The 19,796-nt window shown below is 36.6% G+C and overlaps 1 protein-coding gene across 4 annotated transcripts in view; it reads right to left on the bottom strand.

Moving 5' to 3' along the window:
* The window catches only part of LOC150101147 (uncharacterized), a 916,082-nt gene that overhangs the window by 463,249 nt on the left and 433,037 nt on the right, over positions 1-19,796 (bottom strand). For all 4 annotated transcript variants that reach the window (XM_090401639.1, XM_090401642.1, XM_090401641.1 and 1 more), the window contains one exon: positions 16,887-17,082. In XM_090401639.1, coding sequence (XP_090257765.1) covers positions 16,887-17,082 — 196 coding nt within the window. The remainder of the gene's footprint in view (positions 1-16,886; positions 17,083-19,796) is intronic.

The raw sequence follows: 19,796 nt of genomic DNA, 5'->3' as shown, positions 1-19,796 counted from the left end.
CTGCTCAGTGGAGGGCAAGATTTGTTGCCTATAACACAGTTTCCATGCTTCCATGTCCCACTGTACATGCTCTTTGCAACAATGAATGACGCTGGGTGTTGGGGCTTGCATATGGCAGTCCTACCATGGAAACTCATTTTGAATGTTTTTGTGCAGATTTGTGTTCTAGTCAATGCTCAAAACTGTGCATATTCAACGTGGTTTCATATTATTCTTCATAACTCCGTGGTCATGTCCAGTGAGCGTGGTGGTCGTCCACTGCAGATAGCACTTCCATGACTACCTGCGCTTCCATCTTAGTATGGTATCACTGATTGTTGACATGGGATGGCCCAATTGTCAATAATTTGCTGAACAGATAGTAGACCTCCAACACACATCCCATTATTATGCCTCTTTCAAACTCCATCAGTTCCCACACCTATTTGACCTGCACACATTTGCACTGACTTGGGCACATCATATTCCTCCAATTTATACTTGCTAGAAATGGTCTGCTACATTTTAGTTCTACTACTATTATAATTACATTTATAGTAGAACTATAAACAAGTTAGCATTTCTTGTGTAGCAGTTAAGATTTTGGAGAAATTTGTTAGAGAACTGTATGTATACAGCATTGGGCAGATGACAGTAGTGTAATCTCTGAGGGTCAGCATGGATTTGTTAAGGGGGCACTCTTGTTTTAGTAATCATTCTTTCATAATAAAGTAACAGTAGCAGCTGAAGAGGGAAAGGTATATACTGGCATTTTTTTATTTTATTTTACAGAGCATTTGATGGGGTGCCACATGATAAACTATATTTAAATTATAGAATATGGGTTCTGATATCAGTTTAGTGAATTGGATTAAGGATTAACTGCCTCATAGAAATCAGAGAGTTGTGTACAAAGGAGCTGTATCAAGGAAGTAGAAGGTTATAAGTAAGGATCCTCAGGACTATGTATTGATTCTGTATTTTTTAATCTATCTATCTATCTATATATATACACACACATATATATCAGAAACATTATCAATGGATTACAGGGAGATATTCAGTTGCTTTCAGATGATGTGAAGCTGGGAAGGGTTATTAGTAGTAATGATGATGTGGTCATTGTTTGGGAGGATTTCAATAAGCTATAAAAAGGGAGAAATGAACAGGGATATACATTTAAAGCAATTAAATGTAAGGTTTTAAAGTTTGGTATGTATCAATGGGCAGTTGCACATTCTGTTTGAGGAACTGTACTATAAGAATTGGAGGATAAAAGAGACCTTTGAGTTATGTTTGATAGAAATTTAAAGTTTAGGATACATATCACAAAGGTGGTGAAGGAAGACTGCTGCAATACAGAGAAGGATACTGAACAGCAGAGACAGAAGAGTGGTGATTCCATTGTATAAATCCCTGATTAGACCACATCTGGATTACTGTGATCAGATTTGGTCACCAGGATTTGAAGAGGATTAGCCCTCTCCAAGATTTTAACCCTCACAAAAGTGATTAAAAATAATTACATCAGGACTGTATGATCTTAGTTATGAGGATAGACTGAGGGCATAAAGACAGCAGAGTTTCCCAGACAGAAGAAGAAGAAGAAGAAAGAGGTGATATGATGGAGACATAGCTTCCTCTGCAATATGTAAAAACTCTAAGAGTTTTTACATATGGTAGAGGGAGGTGCAAGGACAAGAAACTATCCCTGGAAGTTATAATTATTTCAATAGTGGATGGTTGTATCGTGGGATGCACCGCCTGATAAGAACACAAAAAGTGAATGAGTTTAAGGAATGGTATGACTGTGTTCTTTAAGATTAGGTTAGGTCTACATAGTGAGTGTCATAATTCTGTGGAAGATATAAATAATAATAATACCGTAATACTCTGCCTTATGACACTTTGCTTTATGATGATCAGCTCATATGACATTCCCATGAATGTCATATGAGCTGATCATCATTAATGCACAGTATTAATGAATTGTTTTTTATGATTCATTACTCCTGCATCTATCTGCATTTAGATGTTTCATTGTGAATTATAAAATGTTTATAAACTCTTTTTTTAATTTTATTGTTGTTAATAATACTAGACAGAATTCAAAGTAAGGGGAACAGTTGCTTTCAGCGAAAAGAAGAAACCTATTACATTTGATGCTGAAATGAAAATGATTAAATTTAGTGATGATGGTGTTTTGAACACTGAGATAGACCACAGCCTAAAATTACCTCAGAACTATTGTTGTTATTACAACTGTTAAAAACAAAGATAAGTTCTTAGTGAGTATGAGTACTAAATTAGTTAATACTGCAGTTATCCATTATCGTGATGATCTTATTGCCAAAATGGCAAAACTTTTAATTGTGGCCTGATGACCAAACTGGCTGTGTGTTCTCTTATTTCAAGCTACTCTGAATAACTTTTTGGTTTGCAACAATTATTCTAAATTTTTCATTTGCATATATGACATAAATAAAAGCTTTATTTATTTGATTTATGATTCCTTAAAAATGTCATGTATCTGCAAGTGAGGAAAAAAAAGGCACTGATTTGCTATATAACAAAATTTGCTGTACAACAGTGATCAGGAATCTACTATTGTTTCTTATGACTGGCCTGCGCTACTTTTAACAATAAAAAAAGGTACTAAGGATGAAGTACAAGATGATTAATGGCAAACGTGAGTTGCATGAAGAGCACAAAGAGCACACCAAGAGTGGTCTATGAACGTAATGTGTTCTATGAACAGGGTAGGCCTGTACTACTAATAGCAATAATATACTACAGATGGAGCACAAGATGAATAACGCTAATCATGAGTTAAACGAAGAGACCAGGAAGGTGAGTAGATAAATTAGCAATTGCAGCAAAGAACATAGTTGAGCTATTCCGCAAACAGTTCATCAGGGTATTTCACAATCTGTAAATAGGATGCGATGACATACTACCAAGTGTCTTATGTTAATGTTCCACGAATTTGGAAATAACCTTAGCATACCTGTCCAATGAGAGTCTTGCAACAACACAGTTCCCAGGGTAGAGGACAGATGGTAAAATTGTTCCATTTTACAAAGGTAATGATTAGATTGTGGCTAGAAAATATAAGCAAATCTGCATATTTGGGGTTGAGTTTGGGGCACTACAGAGATTAGTAAAAGCTAGGATAGAAAAATAGGTTCATAACAGTAGCATTCTCTTGGACTGTCAGAATGAGTTTGTGAAAGAGAAGTAATAGTTTACAAATTTGCTTCTGTGCTATAATAAGGTGACAAATGCATTATACATGGAATATTATTATTATTATTCAGGCCTCCATGGAGTCAAAAGACTCATCGTGGGAGGTCCTTCCTAAGAAACACAAAGTCTATCAAGACTCATAGAGGGGAGGTCCCCCCCCCCCAAGAAACACAAAGTCTATCATACCACTCCTTGAACTCATTGACCGTTCTCGCTCTCACCACTCCATCAGGCAATGCATTCCATGGTTCAACCACCCTCCATGCAAAGAAACCACTCCTCACCCTCTTGCTCACAGTGTCCTTTTGTAACTTCCAGGGATGGCCTCTTGTCATCACTCCTTCCCACTATTCAACCAAGCGAAAGAACTCCCCAGGGTAACCACCTCTCAACAGTTTAAAAATCTCAATCATATCACCTCTCCTTCTTCTATCCACCAAACTCTGCAGTCCACATTCCCTCAGCCAATCCTCATAACTATCATTGTACAGTCCTGAAACCATCTTTGTTATCTGCCTTTGTACCCTTTCCACAGTTAATTTATCCCCTTCAAATCCTGGGGACCAAATCTGAGAACAATAGCCCAAGTGTGGTCTGATCAGGATCTTATATGCATATACAGTGTTATACTCAGATTTTGCAAAGGCTTTTGATAATTATTAATATTAAGAGAGACCTTCAGGGAGTCAGGGACTCATCGAGGGAACCAACACACCACACACGTCAGCTATCATACTTATTCTTGAATTCATTCATACTGCATGCACTCACAACATCCAATGGCAATCGATTCCAAACATGCAACACCCTATGAGAGAAAAATCTAGCCCTCAATCCCTTCTTAGCAGCATTCATTCTCAACTTCCAAGGATGCCCTATTGTCCTTTCTCCCACCCTCCATAAATTGACAACTTCCATCAGTTGAAATACTGTATGACCCTTTCAGAGGTTTGTAAGTTTCAATCATATTACTCCTCTTTCTCCAGCTTACTACACTGCAGCCCACAAATTCACAATCTGTTTTCATGATCAGTATTCCACAATCCTGATATCATTTTTAACACTCTCTCTCTCCTTTGCCCTGTCTTCAACATATCAGAAACAACTTAAACCAGGAGACCAGACCTATGCACAATAGTCCACATGAGATCTTATCAAGGCCTTGCAAAGAGACAAAATGACATCATTATCTTCATGTGAACATTCGTTTCAGCATTGCAATTATCTTTTGAGTTGTAATTACAATCTTTGCTACATGGCCACTGAAATTCAACTTCATATCTTAGTAACCCCAAGATCCTTAGCCTCAACATATTTCTTCTACCATAATCCCACAAATATAATACGACATTCGATATCTACACTGAAGTGAAGATAATCACACTGAAGTGAATGACTTTAAATTTACTGACATACATTTTTCCATGTCCACAATTCCAGCCTATTCAAATCATTCTGCAGGTACTGCATATCAACAGCATTCCTGATCACCCCACCAATCTTTCATCAGCAAATAGCTGTATGACACTTGTCAAATCCTTCCCAATATCATTAATGTACAGATTGAATAACAGTGGACCAAACAGTGATCCTTGTAGAACACCATGGTTACCTGAAATCTCGCAGACACTATCCCCCGTATACCACTTTTTGTTATATGGGCATGGATGTTTGTGATTGTAGGTGAAAATACTACTGTGGTGGCAGTAGGCAGTATATAGCATTGGTGTAGATGATAATGATAGCTGGAAATTGTTGTAGTTGGTGGATTGAGAGGTGGAGAAGGAGAGTTGTAGAGTAGATGCCCTCCCTCGATGAGTCTTTGGAGGTGTCACTCAATAACAATAATAATAATATATCTGTCCATTAGCCATTCCTCATATCCACACTAATATTCTATAATCCAAACCCATATTCTCCAATTCATTGTAGAAATTATGGACTTCACAACTGCGTTAAAAATAACTCTCTTAATATCCCAATGTTTCGATCTTCATATCAAGATCATCATCTGGAGAATATACAAATACACAAGTACAAGCTGAGTTACATTACATACAGTGAGTAAAGAAACAATGAATTTGATCCTAGGTTATTCTACTAGCATGACCTCTAAGTGAAAAAAATAATAATAATAATAATTATTTAGAAATGACATCAAGCTAAATTCTGTTTATGATAACATGAATAAACATTCTTTCTTACAGATAGTTTTGTTTTAGTAAAAATGATGTCCTATTTTTAGCATTACAATTGTTATTTTTCATTTAGGATCCTGGATTTTCTATAGTCCTGTTTATAGTTGCTCTTAGAGAGGAAGGTTCCGTGGGTTGAATATGTGCCTTCCATATGTTTGGGATTTTTAGACCATCATTATTGTTCAGATTGGGATGGTTGATAATAATTTCACATGCTTCCTTAAATTTGCGTTCATACCATGTATTGGTGTGATGTATGCAACTAGTGGTTTTCCAGTCAATTTTATGTAAGGTGTTCAGGGCATGATCAGAAAGGCCATCTTCACCATAATTATTATATTTAATGTGTCATTTATGTTCTTTTTGTCTGATAGGAATTGTTCATTCTGTTTCTGCTATATATGGTATGTTACAAGTGCAATAAATACGGTATACTCCAGGGTGGGCCAGAGGAGGGAGTGGGTCTTTGGATGAGTTGAGTAAGCTTATTAATTTTGCAGAAGGTTGCTGATGTCCCTTTAATGTAAGGAATGATTATAGTTTTATTGTAGTATTTGTTTTTGTTTTTAATTGAGGTCTTGTAGAGAATTTGTTAATAGTGTTTTGGCTGTACTCATGTTTTTGAAAAGTATTACTAATAACTTTAAATTTGTCTTTCAGTGCATGTTCACTGGAGCAGATCTTCAGAGCCCTGTTTTTTAGAGTATTAATGACACCTAGTTTTTGTGTTGGGTGGTGGTAGGAGTTTATGTGTATATATTGGCCAGTATGAGTCAGTTTCTGGAAGACAGTGAAGGAAAGATTGCCAGAAGGAAGATGTGTGACAAGTGTATCTAGGAACGGAAGTGTGCTCTGTTTTTCAATCTCAATTGTGAACTGTATGCGTTTGTGTTGTTTGTTCAGGTGGCTAAGGAATGTCTAGTGTCTGGTGGGCATAATGAAGTGATTATGAAGAGCTCAGGAGACAGCTTGCAGGTGTAGCATGGAATGAGGAGTTAGCTGGAAAAGAGATCAATGCAGCTTGGAGGATTTTCAAAAAATATTTAGTAGATGCAATGTCTGAATGTATACCATGGGTGAGAAGTTTAAATAAGGTAGGTGTGAGATGGATGAATAAAGAGATTAAGCATGCAATACAGAGAAAAAGGGCATTGTGGAGGCAGCATAAGAGAAGTGGAAGTAACCAATTTCATGAGGTCTACAAAGACCAGGCAAGGAGGGTAACTTGGTTGGTGAGAGTAGCTAAAGAGAGGTATGAACAGCAGTTAGCTAATGAAGCTAAAAAGAATCCTAGGGAGTTCTTTCGATATGTAGCCAGCAAAAGAAAGAATGATTATGGAAGGATGACATTGATTGGAGGAAATGGTATAAAGACAGCTGTCGCAGAATGTGTGGTGGAGATACTTAATGAGCAGTTCATAAAGATCTTTCAATCTTGTAATGTGACTTCATGGAGAGATTGAGAGCAGTTGATGATGGGGAGGAGAGACTGACTGTAAGTGAGCAAGAGGTGTTTGGGGAGTTCAGTAAACTAGATGTAAATAAGGCTGTGGGACTTGATAATATATCATCGTGTATTTTGAAGAAATGTGCCAGAGAGTTGACACTTGCATTGACATATTTTTTTAATACGAGTCTTGCACTTGGTCAAGTTCCTAAAGAGTGGAAGGAGAGCAAGATTGTGCCACTTCATAAATCTCTGTGTCAGGTGTTGTGGTTAAGTTGTTGGAGAAGCTTGTGAGAACTAGGATCCAGAGTTTGGTTGACAACAATGGTATAATCTTTGATGGACAGCATGGATTTGCCAAAGGGAGGTCATGTTTTAGTAATCTACTTACTTATAACAATAAAGTGACTGCTTTCTTGGACAGAGGAGAAGGATACACAGTAATATACTTGGATTTCGCAAAAGCTTTTGATAGAGTACCTCATGATAAGTTGCCAGTCAAACTAGAGCAGATGGGGTTGGATATTAGATTAGTGCATTGGATTGGAGACTGGCTATCTGATAGGTATCAACAAGTTGTGTATAGGGGTGCAATATCTAGGAAAAGGAAAGTCACTAGTGGAGTGCTTTTGGGATCTGTTTTAGGGCAATTACTATTTAACTTGTGTATTAATGATATTGGCGAAGATTTGGATGGAGATATTCAGTTGTTTGCAGATGATGCAAAGTTGGGACAAACCATAAAGAGTAGTGAAGATGTTGTGGCCTTGCAAGAAGACTTGAATAAATTGAGTTATTGGGAAAGCAAATGGGGATGTGAGTTCAATGTTGCAAAATGTAAGGGTTTAAAATTTGGAAAACAAAGATGGGATGCAGAATTTATGCTTGGTGAGAATATATTGTTGGAAGTAGAGGAAATAAGAGATCTGGGGGTGATAGTGGATAAGGATCTAAAATTTAGGGGACACATCGCCAAAATTGTGAAGACAACACAAAGACTTCTGGGAATGATGCGGAGGACACTGACGTGTAGAAGTAGGGAGATTCTTGTTCCATTGTATAAGGCTTTGATTAGGCCACACATGGACTATTGTGCCCAGATTTGGTCACCTGGTTTTCAGAAGGATGAAGAGATGTTGGAAAGGGTCCAATGGCGACTGACTAAGTTAGTTTCTGACCTCTGGAATGTCGAGTATGAGTCAAGATTGAAAAGATGTAATTTGCAGAGTCTAGTGGAGAGAAGGAAGAGGGGAGATATGATAGAGACCTACAAGTTGGTAAGGGGTTGTTATAGGATCAATGGTGGAGAAGTTCTACAGAGAATAGTGGGAGATCAGGGGAGAACCAAAGGTCATCCCTGGAAACTGTATAAAGAGGGTGTGAGTAGGGGAGTGAGAGGCAGATTTTTTTCGTGCAGAGTTGTGAGTGATTGGAATTCCTCGCCTGAGAGTGTGGTGTCTGCAAGGAGTTTGAATGTGTTTAAGACGCGGTATGATAAGATGTGTGTGTGAGATAAAAGACCTCTAAGATGAGTCTTTGACTCCATGAGGTCTTGTTTAATAATAATAATAATAATAGTAATAAGACCAGATCATGAAAACATCGTCAACGTATCTAAGCCACACTTTGGGTTTTAAAGGAGAGGAATCTAGAGCATGTTGCTCAAAATGTTTCACATAAAAGTTAGTGATGGGGGGGGGGGGGATAATGGCGAGCCCATGGCTGTGCCTTCTTTTTGTAGGTAGAAAGCATTTTGCCATACAAAATAATCAGAACATAATACATGCACAAAGTGCACCGTGATGTCTGGAGGGAATTTGTTCTGTAAAAGAAGGATTGTGTCATCGATTGGGACATTCGTAAAGAGGGCAGAGATGTCAAAACTGACTAATAAGTCATCTTTTTCCAATGTAATGTCTTTGATGATGTTTATGAAGTGTTGTGTGTTTTTGATATACGAGGGGAGAATGACCTACCAACTCCTTGAGTGTTGCCGCTAATTTCTTGGCTACATGATAATTCAGGCTATCTATCACTTCGACAATTGGCCGGAGTGGTGTGTTTTCTTTGTGAATTTTCGGTAGCCCATAAATTCTTGGGGAATGGGCATAGTGTGGAAATAGTTTTTTGACCGTATCTTCGGGCCATGTGGTAATTGACCTAAGTAGTTCTCTGTTTTTTTTTTATTCTATTGGTTGGGTTGTAGTTAACGAGTTGGTATGTATTATTTTCCAAAACTAGCAGATTCATTTTTTCCAAATAAGTGGTACGGTTTAAAATAACAGTGGCACTTCCTTTATCGGCTCTAGTTATTACGATGTCCATATTTGATTTTAATGATTTCACCGCTGTTAATTTGTTGTTTGTTAATTGCTTGTTATTGTTTAGTTATGATTTAAAACGTTGGCGGTTTCTAAACGTATTTTGTCTGCAATGTTCTTTGGGATGAATCTTAAGCCTTTTTCAATATTACAAATAAATTCAAGTTTGTTAACCGATTTGGGTGCTATGGCAAAATTTAGGCCTTTGTTAAGTAATGATAGTTCATCTTTGTTTAAAGTGTGGTTAGATAGGTTGACTACGTTACTGTTACCTGCAGGCGATTGCCAGAAAGGGTTTATGCCTCCTGTTGTGTCTTGCTTCTGGTTGGTTGTTAATGCCTCTACGCTTTCTTTAAATAAATGTTCAGATTTATAGCAGGATCTATGTAAGAGGCGAGTTTTTGACCAAAGGATGCTGTGGTTAGTTTCAATCCCGTGCTGAGCCAATCCAGATTTTTCAGGCTTGTTGTGATGAATGGAGGACTGCTGTTCTTGGATTCTTTTTTTCAAGAGAGCGTTCAGTTTGTCCAAAATAGGAGAGATCACAGTTGAAGGGAATTTGATAAACTCCAGAAAGAGACATAGTTGAGCATTTGTCTTTAGGAGAAGGAAAATGGGAAGATAATTTGTTAATAGGTGAATGAATACGTAGCTGTTAACTCATATTTCTTCAGAATTCTTGAGATAGGTTCTGAAATCTCGGAGATGTATGGAATTGGAAATGGCTGTTGATTCTGTTGATCTTTTAGTCCATGAAATTTGGAAATTAGGTTTTCTTTCTTCATTTAAAAGATATGGTTCGCCATGTTGTCCATAACCTTTTCCAGGATCATCCAGATATCTGGGTTTAAGTAGTTTGAAAGTTCCAATTTTTCATTTTGTAGCTCGTTTTGAGTAGCGCTTAGTTCTTTCTGGTAGCCTGCATCTGTTCTCTGAGTAGTGCTTTCTCCATGTGGTGGTATATTCGTTGCGCCTTTGTTGAGGTGAATTTTCTCTTCAGTTTGATGCAATTCAGAATTATATCGCTGTCCCTACATCATTTTAAAAAAGCCAGTCGATTGATCAAACTAGAAACATGAATCTTCAACTTACTGTACTGATTGAATCGCTTGTGGGTCGGATCTCTGTGAATTATCATAATCCTTTCTTTTAGTGTTGCGCGGTGATCAGCATTCATTTCAGAAATTATGGACTTCACAACTGCATTAAAAATAACTCTTTTAATATCCAGACGTTTCAATCTTCATATTAAGATCATCATCTGGAGTATATACAAATACACAAGCACAAGCTGAGTTACATTACATACAGTGAGTAAAGAAACAATGAATCTCATCATAGGTTATTTTACTGGCATGACCTCTAGTGAAAAAAAAAAAAAAAAATTATTTAGAAATTACATCAAGCTAAATGCTATTTATGATAACATGAATAAACATTCTTTCTTACAGCCACCTTTAGCCCTTTAACTGCTGATTTTATATTCTACTGACATTGTCCCATGTGCTGAATTAATTTTGCAAAAAATTTATAAATAAAATCAATTAAAATTCTTACAAGTAAGAAGTCCAGACAACATCATACATTCTTGATATACACTTGTTCACTCACAAAAATGGCAATAATAGTGTTTTATAAAATTTTCATAATCTGCAAGGGGTGTCCACTTGAGGGAGTCAATTTTTTTCTGCTTGAGTTAACTCGACAATAGCAGTTAAAGGGTTAAACCTCCTGCAAAATTAAAAAGCTTACTCAACTCATCCAAAGACCCACTCCCTCCTCTGGCCCACCCTGGAGTATACCGTATTTATTGCACTTGTAACATACCATATATAGCAGAAACAGAATGAACAATTCCTATCAGACAAAAAGAACATAAATGACACATTAAATATAATAATTATGGTGAAGATGGCCTTTCTGATCATGCCCTGAACACCTTACATAAAATTGACTGGAAAACCACTAGTTGCATACATCACACCAATACATGGTATGAACGCAAATTTAAGGAAGCATGTGAAATTATTATCAACCATCCCAATCTGAACAATAATGATGGTCTAAAAATCCCAAACATATGGAAGGCACATATTCAACCCACGGAACCTTCCTCTCTAAGAGCAACTATAAACAGGACTATAGAAAATCCAGGATCCTAAATGAAAAATAACAATTGTAATGCTAAAAATAGGACATCATTTTTACTAAAACAAAACTATCTGTAAGAAAGAATGTTTATTCATGTTATCATAAACAGAATTTAGCTTGATGTCATTTCTAAATAATTATTATTATTATTATTTTTTTCACTTAGAGGTCATGCTAGTAGAATAACCTAGGATCAAATTCATTGTTTCTTTACTCACTGTATGTAATGTAACTCAGCTTGTGCTTGTGTATTTGTATATACTCCAGATGATGATCTTAATATGAGGATTGAAATGTAAATGTTGGGATATGAAAATAGTTATTTTTAACACAGTTGTAAAGTCCATAATTTCTAAAATGAATGCTGATCACTGCGCAACACTAAAAGAAAGTACCATATTCTCCAATTTATGCAACAGTCTACCATGCTGTATTCTGTGAAAAGCCTTAGCAAAATCCATAAGTATCATGATGAATTAATTTCCCTTGTCAAGTTCAATGGCAACATTGTTACAGAATGTGAGCAAGTTTGCTAAAACATAACCTTACCTTAGTAAACCCATTCTGTTCATTGCAAAGTAGAGATTCTCTGTGAATACATTTCTGAATGCGAGCCCTAACCAACTTTTCCAAAATCTTAACCACCACTCCTGGGATGCTGATTGGTCAGTAGTTGGATATGTTAATCATTGTGCAATGAGATTACCATGCATTCTTTCCATTACTGCAGAATCTTCTCTGTTCTGACTGAAATTATATAGCCTGGTGAAAGGAATAGCAGTTCAGCTGAACACTCTTTTAGCACTCCTGCTGATATCCCATCAGTTCCTATTGCTGAATTCATATTCAGTTTGTGCAACAGCTCTAATATCTCATTCTCATACACCCGATTTTCTTCATCCAGTGAAAACGTAGCAGTGAGCTCAATGTCCCATACACCAGGTTGATAGCTCTTTAAAAAATGGGAAAGCATTAGTTGAATAAACTAATGCTTTCCCATATGTAACCTCACACCATCTGCACATTTTCTGCATATGTAACCCTCACACCATCTGCATTTAGAATAGTTATTCTTTCATATTCATCCTTTCTTTTACTTGCAGCATATCAACAGAATTCTTGTGGGTTCCACAAGAATTCTGTGGAATTTTTTAGCACTCAGAGCCAGTTTCTTTTCATTCTTAATCTTTGATTTCCATATAACAGTTGTGATTATTCTAGGTTGCTGCTTATAATGTTCATAATGGACGTCATCCTTATGCAAATGGTATTCCTTCCACATCATCCTTTTCTTATGAACCTCTTGTTTAATAAGATTACACATCCATTTGACTCCTACCCTATTTGTTTTTTGAAATCTCGAGACACATTCTGATATTGCATCATTTGAGTATTGTTTAAAGGCTTCCAATCCAGCAATGTCCTCTGACACTATAATCAAATCTAACACTCTTTGACCTTGAGTTCCTTCTGTCACATGCTGCTTGAGGAACGTGTCCCACAACAGCTCAATAAATGCATTTTTATTCTTCTCATGAGATTCTTCTGCAACCCAATCAATATTTGGATAATTAAAGTCCCCCACTATGATTATTTTTTTCCATTTATTTTTTCTATCTGGGGATGCATTTCTTCATTACTAGGAAATCCTATGTCTCACACCAGGTGGCTTTACAATGTCTCACATCAGATGGCTTCAAACTCACTGCCACATGAAATACTGTTAGTAGTAGTACTACAATCATAGGTCTCAACTCTAACTGGATTCAAGTCATCTGATATCATTAGCAGCATGTCCCTTCCTCTCCTATCATCTCTATTCTTCCTAAAAATACTGTACCCTTTACACTTAATACCAATTAGTGACTGGTTCTGATAGCCAGGTCTTACTAATGCCTGCAATCTGTGGTCCCAACATATAGATTTGGTCACCTGGTTTTCAGAAGGATGAAGAGGTGTTGGAAAGGGTCCAAAGGCGACTGACTAGGGTAGTTTCTGACCTCTGGAATGTCGAGTATGAGGAGAGATTGAAAAGATGTAATTTGCAGAGTCTAGTGGAGAGAAGGAAGAGGGGAGATATGATAGAGACCTACAAGTTGGTAAGGGGTTGTTATAGGATCAATGGTGGAGAAGTTCTACAGAGAATAGTGGGAGATCAGGGGAGAACCAGAGGTCATCCCTGGAAACTGTATAAAGAGGGTGTGAGTAGGGGAGTGAGAGGCAGGTTTTTTTCGTGCAGAGTTGTGAATGATTGGAATGCCTTGCCTGAGAGTGTGGTGTCTGCAAGGAGTTTGAATGTGTTTAAGACGCGGTATGATGAGATGTGTGTGGGAAAAAGGACCTCCTAGATGAGTCTTTGACTCCATGAGGTCTTGTTTAATAATAATAATAATAATAATAATAATAATAATAATATTGACTAAGACAACAAACTCTACCCCTTTGTTTCTGATACTCCTAGCATTCATGTACAGATATCATAATCTACTGCATGTTCTTTTGTATACTCTTGTTTGCTGTCTGCATGACACAGTTGGACAACTTGCAGATCATCTCTATTCTTCTCTAGTGTCTTATACATGTAGACATCTTTGCACACGTTTTTTGTGTCTGAACCAGACAAATCCAAATCCGAAATCACTTCTCCTCATAAACATTTCTATGATAAAGCCCATTCTCATCATTAACACAGTTATATAACATCGTCACTCTTACACTCACATTCTCACTTTCCTCTCTCTATAATTTAGTTTTCCTGACTCTCTGTGTTAGGTCTCATACCAGTTATTAGTTTTTCTAGACTCCTGATACCAAATGTATTCAGGTGTAGGCCATCCCTCTTATACAAATCCAGTCTTCCCTCAAAAACTCACTCCACACATCCAAAAACTTGCATCCATTCCTTCTACACAGCCTGCACATCAAATCGTTTGCCATCGCAGCCCTTTTTCTTAATTAATTTTTATCATATCGAGGTAAAATACTGATGATTTTCACTTACTCACACTTCACTCTCTTGCCCTTCTTCCAACAACCCTTTCATGTCATCTCTCATACTGAACTTATTGTAAGTTAGGTCGTTAGTACCTACTACAACTACGATCTCATTTACTTTTCTTTTCTGTTTTTGAATTGCTTCCTTTATATTCTTAATTTTCACTCCAGGAAAACTTGAAGTTATAACTCGCTCATTAATAGCATGTTTTATTATAGAGTCACCATACCAAATAACATCTTTCTTTTTACAAACAATATCACCTACCTGATTTCTGACTTACCTGTTTCCATGCTCCGTTGTTTCTTATTCTGCTGCTTAATTTTCTTTTTCTCCCTATGCTCATTTAAATGCCTCTCAACTTTTTGTGATTCCCATGTCATCTCTCTGATGATCTGCTTTAATTTTGCTATTTTGGAGGTTAATTCATTTTCATTAACCTCCTCCACATCTTCAATAATCTCAATAGTGAGGCTAGCCTTCTTGTTCTCGCCTGCACAAGAAACGTACAAGAAACGTAATGCTCTTCTGAGCATTACGTTTTTTGTCCATTTTAAACTTATACCACTTACTGAAATTTCTTAATAAAAATATGTCACCTACCTGATGTCCGTTACTTTCTGACTTAAATCACTAAAATCTACACAAATACTATAAAACACTAATTTTCTCAGGGAAAAACAGAATAAAACAGACAAAAATCACCAATTTTACATGAGCGCCAAATTCATCGATCAACTACAATGTATCCTCAAACACCAATATAATGACTACCATGCGACAACTTGGTAACTAAATTCAAACAGATGGGACTGGTTAAGAAATTAATCATTTGGATATTGGATTGGTCAGATACATATCAGCAAGTTGTATATGGTGATATGGTATCTTGAAACAGGAACATCACTAGATGGTGTCCACAGTAATCTGTTTTTTAACTTATATATTAATGATACTAGGTTTAATTGGAGATTATTATTATTATTATTAATATTTGACCTCCATGGAGTCGGACACTATTGCACACAATGCTCCTCCGACCGTGCCTTAAAATGATTCAATGTGTCCACATTCACAACACACACACATACATGCAATGCATTCACTCACCAACCACTCTCCATGCAAAGAACCTGCTCCTCACTCCTCTGCTTACACCCTCCTTATATGGTTTCCAGTGATGGCCTCTTGTTCTACCTCCCACTTCTATTCTATGAAAAATTTCTTGCATGTCAACCTGATAACAACCCCTGACTAGCTTATATGTTTCAATCATATCCCCCCCCCTCTTCCTCCTATTCACAAGGTTTTGTGACTGAGTGCAAAAAATGCTAGAAGTGTCAAACGTGGAAGGATGAAATAATGAATATTAATGATGTAAAGAGTGAAACTGAGAGTGATGTAAAGAATATTGGAAGGTAAAGTGAATAATAAGGCAGCAGTGAGGAGAGCAACATTGTGCTTATGCAAAGTACTTTAAGAAAAAAGAAAAAAAAAAGAGCTCAAGTTCATCTGAGAAATATTTGGTATGAGGTGTTTCTCTAACTGGTAATGTTCCTCACCTCCCATACTCCAACACACCACCACCACCAACAGAACATAGTGTTTAACTGTTCTGGAAGATCCTTCAATTCTTATAAATCCTTTCAAATAAGAAGGATAATATTTTCCTTATCATCATCCATGGCTACATGGATGATGAGAACAATGGTATATTTATGTGTGACAAGTGGCTTTTGTTTCCTATTTCTGTTATCAGATGATGCATCTATGGTATTTGCACTTGGCTGCAGCCTTCTGAGGGCCCTAAAAATTTGAGGATGATGGTGTCATATTCAAAGAGATTTCTTGGTTTCATGCAGAGTCCCTACCCATTACAAAGCCACAGATAAATGCAAATTATCATGTAAGCCCACAAGCTGACCGATCTGAGCAAAAATAGACAGTTCTGGCCATCCAGGACTGCCCATTTTGCCAATATCAGAGTAATGCAAAATATCAGGATTCCACTTTCTAGATGTACATGGGTAGCAACAAATGGTAAACATAGTGACAGATGAGACTGGTTCCCAGTGATGGTGGTTTGGAAAATAGGAGAGCAAAAAATACTTATATCTTATCCCATGGCTGTATTTGCATTAAGATTTTGCAATATCCTAAGTACCTCCCATTCATCAATCTCCCCCTCTCACATCAGTCAGTGTCATATCTGGCAATGCAGTGTTTCTACATGGATGATTACCCATTCAGAATGATCACTCAGTAACTTAACTATTTAATTTGCTTTATCTCCCTATAGTCAGCATCATTAAAGTTATCTTTCCATAGTTGTTTTTCCTTTTACTTGCTACACAATGAAAGATCTCTGAGATTTTCTTGGGCATGATTAGCTAACATCATCTCATAATCTGCTTTTAATAGTTCATATTATTCTTTTAGAAAAATCAAGAGAAGAAAATTAACAATTTGTAATTAAATTATTACAAACAAGTGTTTTATTACTTAATAAGAATAATAAATAACAGCTGATTAATAATAAAAGAGCTTACTTCTGAGAAGGCTATCCAGGTCACCTAAAGACTGACCATCACTACGCTCAGCACTCCAAGATAATGAATCAGGATTTCCTTTTGCATATGTGTAGTGTCCAACAATAGAAAATATTCCACACTGTGGTACTATGCTTGGTCCACTAATGGCTAATTTGAAATTTCTTGGAGTTTTCTGTTTATAGCTAACAACATACTGATAAAAATAATTAAGAAATGACAAATGACTTTAAACCATTTCTTATTAATATAAAAAGAAAAAAAATTAAAACAGTCATACAAGTATAAAAATTACTATAGTATATAAAGGCTTTACTAAAAAACTTTGAGATATTACTGTATGAGTCTTTGTTCACATTTTACAAATATAAGAAAGGCATAATTCAATAAATTGTATTTACTGATCACATGTAATTAAACTGTATACAGTTACATCCTAAAGAAATACTAAAATATAAGCTAATTGGAAAGAGAAGGCAAGGTAGACCTCAAAAAAGGACATTGGATGGATAATGAGACTGGAACAGACCAATATGGTCTATACCCGTATTTACTGTTATGATGATGATGATGATAGTTAATGTTTTCTGAATTCTGAAATTTTATCTCTGAGAAAAAAATAAATGGCACAAAATGAATCTAGGAAAGAACCTAGAGAAAAAGAAAGAAGCAATGCTTACCAGTCAGACAGCAACCAGGTTGGCAATTGTGCCAATCTGGTTGACCGAGTAGTAAATGTATCGACAATCCAACCAACAGGATTCACTGCACATTCGCATCCTACTACTGGCATGGATGTTTATTTTTAAGCGGAAGGTGAATTTAATCAATCAATGAGACCACTGCCAAGCTCAGAGGAGGCTTGAAATCGCTTCAAAAAAGTCCAACAGTTTGTCTTTAGAGCAGGGTTTCCTGATTATGCAAAAATTAAAAATAAAAATCCTCAAGCTCATGTTACTAATCTACTGTAGGTTTACAACCTTCTGTTGGTGTGAGTCACATACATAAAATTACAAGAAATACTACAGGTGAGACAGGTGAATCAGTTAGGGATGAATGTTCGACGAGAAGAAAAGTGCGCAAAGATGTCTGCATATATAAGACACTAGAGAAGAACAGAGATCTGCAAGTTGCCCAACTGTGCCATGCAGACTACGGACAACAGTGTAAACATACATAGAGGTAGCTTATTAGGTCTGTACACGATTGCTAGCAGAGTATCAGAAACAAAGGGGTAAAGTTTGTTGACTTGGTCAATATGTTGGGACCACAGATTGTAGGCATTAATGAGATCTGGCTATCAGACATACTAATTGGCATTGAGTGTAAAGGATTCGGTATTTTTAGGAAGGATAGACAGATTATGATAGGAGGACATGCTGCTAATGATATCAAATGACTTGAATCCAGTCAATGTTGAAACCTATGATTGTAATATTGCTAACAGTTTGTTCATGTGGCAGTGAGTTTGAACATCTGGAATTAGGTGAAATCTAACAAGATCAAATACATACGAGGGTGGTCTGAAAAGTTCTCAGCCTCGACCATAGATGGCAACACTATCAGCAATATGTTTTTTTTTCTAAGTTGGTACATCTGTCATAAGCATTTATGTGAAATTACAAGTCATTCTATCAAATACACCTAAACCTCTTTTTATGCAAATTTTTTATGCGAATTCGGAGTTAGGCGAATTGGGATATCAAAAATAATTTTTTTTACGCAATTTTTATTCACTTTTAGGCGACCAAAATAAAGTCTAAGTTAGAAAAAAATCCGTAAATCAAGAAAATTCTGAGAATTTTGTAGAACTGCATTTTCGTTTCAATTAAGAAAATTCTATATTCTTACAAATTTCATTTATTGGGAATTCCCCGAATTACATAACTGACTGTGCATAAAAAAGCAGTTCTTAGCAGTTTGAATTTGATGTTTGAGTAGACAACACAGCTACCGCATTTTTTGCATTTACATTTTTTAAGTCTCTCGGGGGACCCTGTAACCCCTAGAGAGCGAGTCCCTTGGGTGGTGGATAGGGGAGCTCACCATGTGTGTATGTGTGCGCATGCGTGCATGTGTGTGTGTGTGTGTGTGCGTGCATGTGTGTATATATATAGTTGGGTGGTCTGAATATACTGAATAAGGACTCGTGGACCAACAGGGCCATAAGGGGCAATCATTTCCCTTACAATCAATACTGATTGTAAGGGAAGGCACTCCCATGGACCCCTAGCTGGATCTGTCCTCTCCTTCTTCTACTTTGAGGAAGATCCACTTACTTTAATCTTTCCTATAAGGCTTTATCAGCCAATGTTTCTTATTTTTTAACCCTTATGCTATTAGAGTACTCAAGGGCCATGGGGTCTTTTCATTTCTGGCATTACAACTATGTCCTCTCTATAAACCTTGCTATATTTCTTCTATAATCTACTCTTTCCCCTTCAATATACCCTATTCCTCCTATTGGTTTAAATTCGGAAGAAGGCTAGTTCAGAAGCCTTAAGGTAGCAGCCCTACCACTGAACTATTCCATCATCAGGCTAGTTCCCTGATATGGAGAACATAATCCTACTTGTAAGCTGACAGAAAAGATAATCAGATTGAATCTATGGGAAACAACCCGGGAATGGAAAAGGTAAAACAAAAATGGAAATGACAAAATCTAATACACATAGCAAACTGGAATGTAAGAGGAATAGCATATAAAGAAATAGAATTAGACTAATTATTAAATGAAAGAAATTTTAAAATAGCAGTAATCACTGAAACAAAAAAGGAACTATGAGAACTGGAAATTTTCATGTGATATACAGTGGAGTCGACAGAGACCAAAGAGCACAAGCAGGAGTCAAGATTTGGATTCATAACTCCCTTTCAAAACAGTTAAAACATTATAAATTATGGAATGAA

Source organism: Typopeltis vanoorti, chromosome 12 (assembly GCF_054136105.1).
Source record: "Typopeltis vanoorti isolate ZY-2024b chromosome 12, IOZ_Tvanoo_1.0, whole genome shotgun sequence".
NCBI lineage: Eukaryota > Metazoa > Arthropoda > Arachnida > Uropygi > Thelyphonidae > Typopeltis > Typopeltis vanoorti.
Note: the sequence above shows the minus strand (reverse complement) of the source record. Positions and strands in the feature narration are given on the sequence as shown.